The 8,303-nt window shown below is 45.3% G+C and overlaps 1 protein-coding gene across 1 annotated transcript; it reads left to right on the forward strand.

Annotated features, from left to right (window-relative positions):
- Positions 1-5,236: 5,236 nt before the first annotated feature.
- LOC128108208 (transcription initiation factor TFIID subunit 10-like) lies at positions 5,237-7,132 on the forward strand. The gene has a single exon (XM_052734477.1). It carries the CDS (start codon positions 6,396-6,398, stop codon positions 7,095-7,097), a length of 702 nt encoding a protein of 233 aa, XP_052590437.1. The 5' UTR covers positions 5,237-6,395; the 3' UTR covers positions 7,098-7,132.
- Positions 7,133-8,303: the final 1,171 nt, after the last annotated feature.

The following is an 8,303-nucleotide window of genomic DNA, read 5'->3' on the forward strand; positions in this document are numbered from 1 at the left end:
TTATCAAAAGCAATCTACAGATTCAATGCAATCCCCATCAAAATCTCAACACAATTCTTCACAGACTTGGGAAGAAAAATACTCAACTTCATATGGAAAAACAAAAAACCCAGGATAGCTAAAAGAATCCTGTATGATAAATCAACTTCTGGAGGCATCACCATCCCTGACCTCAAGCTCTACTATAGAGCTATAGTAATAAAAACAGCTTGGTACTCGTATAAAAACCGACATATGGACCAATGGAATCGAATTGAAGACCCTGACATTAATCCATGCACATATGAACACCTGATTTTTTTTTGTTTTTGTTTTGCCATCTATTTCTTTTTTTTTAAAGATTTTTTTTATTTATTATGTATACAGTATTCTGCCTGCATGTGTCCATGCAGGCCAGAAGAATGCACCAGATCTCATTAAAAGTGGTTGTGAGCCACCATGTGGTTGCTGGGAATTGAACTCAGGACCTCTGGAAAAGCAGCCTGTGCTCTTAACCACTGAGCCATCTCTCCAGTCCCTGAACACCTGATTTTTGACAAAGAAGCCAAAACTATACAATGGAAAAAAGAAAGTATCTTCAACAGATGGTGCTGGCATAACTGCTTGTCAACATGTGAAAGATTACAAATAGATCCATATCTGTCACCATGCACACAACTCAAGTCCAAGTGGATCAAAACCTCAACATAAATCCAGTTACACTAAACTTAATAGAAGAGAAAGTAGGAAGTACTCTTGAATGCATTGGCACTGGAGACCACTTCCTAAATATAACACCAACAGCACAGACACTGAGCACAACAATTAATAAATGGGACCTTTTGAAACTGAGAAGCTTTTGCAGAGCAAAAGATATGGTCAATAAGACAAAAAGACAGCCTACAGAGTGGGAAAAGATCTTCACCAATCCCACATCTGACAGATGATTGATCTCCACAGTATATAAAGAACTCAAGAAACTAGACATCACAATACTGAACAATCCAATTAAAAAATGGGCTAAAGAGATAAACGGAGAATTCTTAAAAGAAGAATCTCAAATGGCTGAAAGACATTTAAGGAAATGCTCAACATCCTTCCTTAATCATCAGAGAAATGCAAATCAAAATGACTCTGAGATAACACCTTACACCTGTCAGAATGGCTATGATCAAAAACACTAATGACAGTCTATGTTGGAGAGGATGCAGAGCAAAGGGAACACTCCTCCACTGTTGGTGGGAATGCAAGCTTGTACAACCACTGTGGAAATCAGTATGGCTGTTTCTTAGAAAATTGAGAATCGATCTACCTCAAGACCCAGCCATACCACTCTTGGGCATATACCCAAGGAATGCTCAATCATACCACAAAGATACATGCTCAACTATGTTCATAGCAGCACTATTTGTAATAGCCAGAACCTGGAAACAACCTAGATGCCCGTCAACTGAAGAATGGATTAAGAAAATGTGGTATGGCCGGGCAGTCGTGGCGCATACCTTTAATCCCAGCACTCGGGAGGCAGAGCCAAGTGGATCTCTGTGAGTTCAAGGCCAGCCTGGGCTACCAAGTGAGTTCCAGGAAAGGCACAAAGCTACATAGAGAAGCCGTGTCTTGAAAAACAAAACAAAACAAAAAAAAAAAAAAGAAAGAAAGAAAATGTGGTACATATACACAATGGAGTACTACTCAGCAGAGAAAAACAATGACAGCATGAAATTTGCAGGCAAATGGATGGAACTAGAAAATATCCTGAGTGAGGTAACTCAGACCCAGAAGGACAAACATGGTATGTACTCACTCATAAGTGGATACTAGATATAAAGCAAAGAACAATCAGACTGCAACCCACAAAACCAGGGAGGCTACATAGCAGCGGGGACCCTAGGATGAGTGTGGTTTATAATAAGTTTTGGTTTTACTCAATCACTAGGCAAGCTTCAGTGAAACATTTCACTATTAGGATAAGAATTTGTCCTGTATCAAGCTGATAATAAAAAAAAAAAGAAAAAGAAAAAAGAAAAAACTATGAGTCACCATGCCTTGTCCTCTTTATTTATTTTTGGTTATATTTGTTTATTCTGTGTGCCTATCTGTATGAGTGTGGTCATGTGTGGGCCACAGCTTCTATATGTGGAAGACAGAGTCACTGGTATGTTGAATTTGTTATCTTATTCCCAACAACAATACAAAGAGTGTGACAGAGGAAGCCAGAACATTGCCCAAGATTCCACCTCAGTCTTAAGGTCCTCCATGCACAAAGTTAAATGGCCTGAAATGAAACCAAGGTTCATCAGAGGCCACCCTCTGCTTCTCTAGCTCCCTCCCAGTGCCAAGTGTCCTGTCAAGGATCCAAGCCTTTTCTCAACCCAGCTTCCTGAACTGTTCTCCAAATGTATGTGAGAGCTGCTTCTGATTCTAGATTCTTCTCGTTTATCTTTTGAAAAAAGATTATTGGATTCATTTTTTTTGGGGGGGGTGGTGGGGACTCTGTGTCTGCCATAACGTGCACATGGCACTTGCAGGGGCTGGTTCCTCCTTTCAGCTTGTGGGTCCTAGGGATTGAACTCAGGCTTGACTGAAAGACCTTCCCCCATTGAGCTGTCTCTCACCAACCTCAACTCCTGCCTCCAGATCTTCAAGCACATCCTGCCACCCTGTGCTACCAGAGTCAGCTCATTCATCTTAAGACATATGGAGACCATACTTCGTGTTGCTCGGGTTACTGAGTGACTATAACTTAATAGTGGACTATGGGATGTTCAGTTGAACAGAAATAAAAGCGTAAGTTTGAATACGTTAGTGCAAAACAAAACCAATGCTTAGGCCTGGTGTGGTGGGGCAGGCCTTTAATCCCTGCAAGGCAGGGCCAAGTAGATCTCTGTGAGTTCTAAAACAGCTTGGTCCACATAGTCAGAGCCTGTCTAAAAAAACAAACAAAACAAAACCTATGTCAGATGGAGTCTTGTTTGAGCATCTTAGGCAAGTGTCTACTGAATGATGTGGCCTGAATCTAGGGGAAGGCTTACTGATATATATTGCCCATTTGATATCAACTGGCATGGTACTGTACAAGGTGGCTTGAGAAAAGTGGCTTTGCATACAGCTGAGTGATGATGAACAGATTCAGTATATTCAAAGTCCTGGGTTGGCTCCTCAGCCCCAAAGAAGTAAAGAAATGCTTGATTCAGGCTCAAGCTCAGAGATTGTCTCACATTTGTTGGTAGGTCGTTATGCTGGTTGAAATCTGTTCCTGAGGAGTGTACCAAAGCCTTGAAGCTGATCATATTAGAGCCAGGAAGGGCAAGGGAGACACTGAGTTCATCATCAAAGTCAGGGGTCTTCAAGAGGAGTCCACTTAGATATTTGCTTCACCCCTAGCTGGGCTGAAAAAACTAGAAGACCAGGATGGCCTCAAACTCATGGAAATCCACCTGTTTCTGTCCCACCTGTGATGGGATTAAAGGCCTGAGCTACTAGAATTGACCAGTTTTGGTGTTCGTACAGGAGTGGCTCTAGAGGCCATTAAGACTAGTGGAAGACTTTTGCCTGACATAAGATAGTCAACCGGTTTACTACATATTTAATTTGTATGTGTAGGCAAGGAGACAACTTGTGTGAGCTGACTCTCTCCTTCCACTAACTGTATTGGTTCTAAAAATTTAACTCAGGTAGGGCAGGCACCTTTATCAGGAGCCATCTTGCTGGCTGAGGTGATTTAGTTTAAGTAAGTTAAGATTCAGAATACTGTTTGTCTATTCAATTTTTCTGATAATCTTGAATGGGATAAGGGCAAAATTAGAACTAGAGCCCTGGGCATAACACACAAGGCTAGGCCATTGTAGTTAGAGTTTTCCTGCCTGGCCCACAGTCAGGACAAATCCCTGTCACCCGCCAGTCCCACAGCCACTCAGACCCAATCAAGTAAACACAGACTTATATTGCTTACAAACTGTATGGTTGTGGCAGGCTTCTTGCTAACTGTTCTTATATCTTAAATTAATCCATTTCTATAAATCTATACCTTGCCACGTGGCTCGTGGCTTACCGGCATCTTCACATGCTTCTTGTCATGGCATCGTCACATGCTGCTTGTCATGGCGGTGACTGGCAGTGACTCCCACTCAGCCTTCCACTTCCCAGAATTCTCCTCTCTCCTTGTCCTGCCTATACTTCCTGCCTGGCCATTGGCCAATCAGTGTTTTCTTTATACAGAACGATATCCACAGCAGGCCATGATCTTGCAATCCTCCTGCTTTGGCCTGTCTGGTATACAACTCAAGATGGCTCAATACCAGATCTTAAATATGTTCATCTGAGAAATCAAGAATAAATATCTAGGACCTGGAGAGATGGCTCAGAGGTTAAGAGCACTGCTTGCTCTTCCAAAGGTCCTGAGTTCAATTTCCAGCAACCACATGGTGGCTCACAACCATCTGTAATGAGATCTGGTGCCCTCTTCTGGCCTTCAGGGATATGTGCAGACAGAACACTATATGCATAATAAATAAATCTTAAAAAAAAAAAAAAGAAGAAGAAGAAGAAGAAATATCTATGGGCCACCTTGGGCTACTTGACTGCCTGAGGGAATATTGAGTGGCATCTCCCTGTGGTCACTGTCTGAAGATGTAGACCAGTTTCATAGAGATATGAGATCCACGGGAGGTTGAGCAGTGCTCCCCAGTCTCCCCCACCCCAGCTTCAGGACACTGGACCTTGTTATGCCCAGATTGCAGGGACCCCCAAAAGACCACTATGAAGAATCCCGTATGAAAACCAAAGAGCCTTTATTATTTCAAGCTTGCAGCTTAGAGTGTCTGTCCAATTCTTCAGGGAGAACAGAGAACCCAGAGCCAAGGCAGTGTGGGGTGAGGGGATTTCCAGGGTTCAGGGTCCTGATTGGGTGACATTTGTCTAGGGGTATAGGGAATGTTTGGAATGTCAGGCATTTCCTCTTAGATGTAGGCCCCCCACTGGGTGGGGTCAGTTTATGGCTTTTCTGGGTTCAGAGGTTGCCTGCCAGAAGCTGTGTCTGGGCCTCTAAGCCTGTCATGGTGGCTGTGTGGTCAAGCTGTTTGGGGGCCATCCACAGACCTCACCTTGGCTGCTCCTCTGAGGCTTTTTGTTGCTGTTGTCCAGACAGGTCCTGGGTGTATCCTACTCTAGATAGGAAGGAAGGAAGGGAGGGAGGGAAAGAGGGAGGGAGGGAGGGAGGGAGGGAGGAGTGTAGCAGGAATCTCACCAATTCCTCAGCTAATCCTGTTTCCTCAGACTGGAATCCTCTGAGTCCTTATCAAGAATGAATCTCAGCTGAGTGCTGCTCAAAAGTCTAAAAGCTTAACCAGGCCCAAAGCTTCTAGTTTCTGGTCCTCACACCTTATATACCTTTCTGCTTTCTGCCATCACTTCCCGGGATTAAAGGCTCGAGTCACCATTCCTGGCTGTTTCCAGTGTGGCCTTGAACTCACAGAGATCCGAGTGGATCTCTGCCTTAGGAATGCTAGGATTAAAGGTGTGTATGTGACCATTTTCTGGCCTCTATGTCTATCTAGTGGCAGTTCTGTTCTCTGACCCCAGATAAGTTTATTAGGGTGCACAATATTTGGGGGAACACAATATCACCACAGAGAAGCAAATCTTTGTGTTTGTGCAGTGACTCTGCATGTGGGACGTTGTCTTCAAAGTGGTCTCAATTCATTCTCTATTCTGCATGGAAATCTAATCAGTCTCGACATACCTGATTACATATGGTCTACTGAGACAGGAGGATTCCTGAGACCCATACAGGTGGGCTCAGAGTACAGTAAGAGTTCCAGATGGGCCTAAGGTATAGTGTGAGACATTAAATGGAAAAAAAAAATCTACCAAAGTAATAATGTAAATAAGAGGATGAATCCTAGAGCTCAGACTTTGAGGAGGAGTATTATGGATGAACCTGGGACCTTGACCATCATCTCAGATTTCATCCATTACCAAAGTATGGTTTGATTCACTCAAATTACTGATGCAAAATCCCAAATAGTTAGATTATGTGGGTGAGAATTTCCTCATCCAATCAGGTGGCAGCTTGTGCCTAAGAGGTGGGGCTCCGATTAAATGGGTGAGAACTTCCTCATCCAATCAGGTGGCAGCTTGTGTCTAAGAGGTGGGGCTCCAAAGGGAAAGCCAAGGAGACGTGGATATAAGGGTCAGAATAGCTAGGCAAGACACTGTGAGCATTGGAACCTGAAGTGACTGTCTTACCCCTGCTGCCACGGGAAGACCTGGAACGAGTGTCTTACCAGGCTGGCCTCAAACTCAGAGATCCTCCTGCCTCTGCCTCCCGACTGCTGGGATTAAAGGAGTGTTGCCCCACCGCCCTGCCTCAAAGGGATTTTAGACAGAGGATCTGATCTTGGGAAGGTTTGTCAAAAATGTCAAAAGCCTGGTTCACCGCCTCTCCCACCAGCACCAAGAGCTGCAGCGGCTCCGGTAAGGACCCCGAGGCGGCAGCAGCGTGTGCCGCCTCGGTCGCGGGTCGGGCGCGCCCGGTATTGGCTTCTGCCGTGCTGCCCACCACCAACACTGCCTCGGAGAGCAAGGCCAGCCCTGCGGGGACGGCAGGGGGACCCGGGGCTGGAGCCACCACTAGGGCCACCGGCCCCATGGCATCGCGAGCCAGGGAGCCTGCCGAGAGGCGGCCTGGGCAGGCCTCGGTGGCAGCGGGCGGCAGGGCTCATCCCGAAGGGGCAATGTCTAAGGGGGTTTATGCGCTGCCGAGCAAGGCCAACCGAGAAGTGAAGCCCGTAGCGTCCAGCACGCCTCTGGCGGACCTCTTGATGCAGCTGGAGGATTACACTCCTACGATCCCGGATGCAGTGACTGGTTATTACCTGAACCGTGCTGGCTTTGAAGCTTCAGACCCACGCATAATTCGGCTCATCTCACTAGCTGCCCAGAAGTTCATCTCAGATATTGCCAACGACGCCCTACAGCACTGCAAAATGAAGGCCGCCGCCTCTGGCAGCTCTCCGAGCAAGAGGAAGGACAGCAAGTACACCCTTACCATGGAGGACTTGACCCCTGCCCTCAGAGAATATGGTATCGAGGTGAAGAAGCCGCACTACTTCACCTGAACCACCTAACCCAGACCTATTTGTCTTTTCCTCTGTCCCCACACCAGCCTGTTTTTATAATAAAATTTATTGTGGAAAAAAAGAAAGAAAGGCCTTTTTATTTACCAGAGGGATAATTAAAAGAATTTAAAAGTTAAGACAGGGGAGGGGACTGGACCTGCCTGGAGTCTACCAGGTTGATCTCAGTCCGCGGGGGAGGCTTTGCCCTGGAGGAGGTGGGAATGGGGGGTGCGCTGGGGGGAAGGGGAGGGGACCGGAGGGGGGAGAACAAGGGAATCCGTGGCTGATATGTACAACTGAATTGTATTGCAAAATAAAAGTAAAAATTTAAAAAAATATATAGTTTAAAAAAATGTTAAGACAGGAAATCAGAGAAGAGTTAGTGAAAACAAGCTCTTTTTTTTTTTTTTTTTTTTTTTCTGGTTTTTCAAGACAGGGTTTCTCTGTGTAGCTTTGCGCCTTTCCTGGATCTCACTCTGTAAACCAGACTGGCCTCAAAGTCACAGAGATCCGCCTGCCTCTGCCTCCCGAGTGCTGGGATTAAAGGCGTGTGCTACCACCGCCAGTTTCACACAGAAAATTTTTAAAGAGAAGAAAAAAACCTATTTATTTGGGAAAAATAAAATGGCCTTTATTCATAGGCACACACCAATATACACATACACATAATCTTAAAGATAAAATCTTTTGCTGAGAGTGTTGGCACATACCTTTAATTTCAGCAGTTGGTAGGCAGAGGCCTGCAGATCTCTGTGAGTTTGAGACCAACCTGGTCTACATAGCAAGTTCCAGGCCAGTCACAGCTACATTGTGAGATCCTGTCTCAAAAACAATGTTTTTAAAAGGTACCCTTTCTGTCTAATTGATTTGTAAGGGACAAGCCTGGCCCAGCCTGAAAGCTGCTACAGATCTAGAGGTTGGGTATGTGGTGAGTTCTTGGGGCTTGTGGGAGGTCACTCAGACTAGTAGCGCCTGCAGATGCCTGGCCATATGGCCTGAGAAAGCCTTGGGGAACTGAGAGACTAGACTAGACAGTTCTGAGACTTCATGCCTTAGCCAAAGGTCATGGTCACAGATGCTGGTCTCCACAATAAAATGACATCAAAGGACAAACTCCTTCTTCCTGATTTATGCCCCAGAAAAGAAGAGGATGTGGTGGTGCATATAACCCCAGCTACCTGGGAGGCTGAAACAGGACCACTGTAA

The sequence above is a fragment of the Peromyscus californicus genome, unplaced genomic scaffold (assembly GCF_007827085.1).
Source record: "Peromyscus californicus insignis strain IS unplaced genomic scaffold, ASM782708v3 Scaffold_13__1_contigs__length_99412109, whole genome shotgun sequence".
NCBI classification, from domain to species: Eukaryota; Metazoa; Chordata; class Mammalia; order Rodentia; family Cricetidae; genus Peromyscus; species Peromyscus californicus.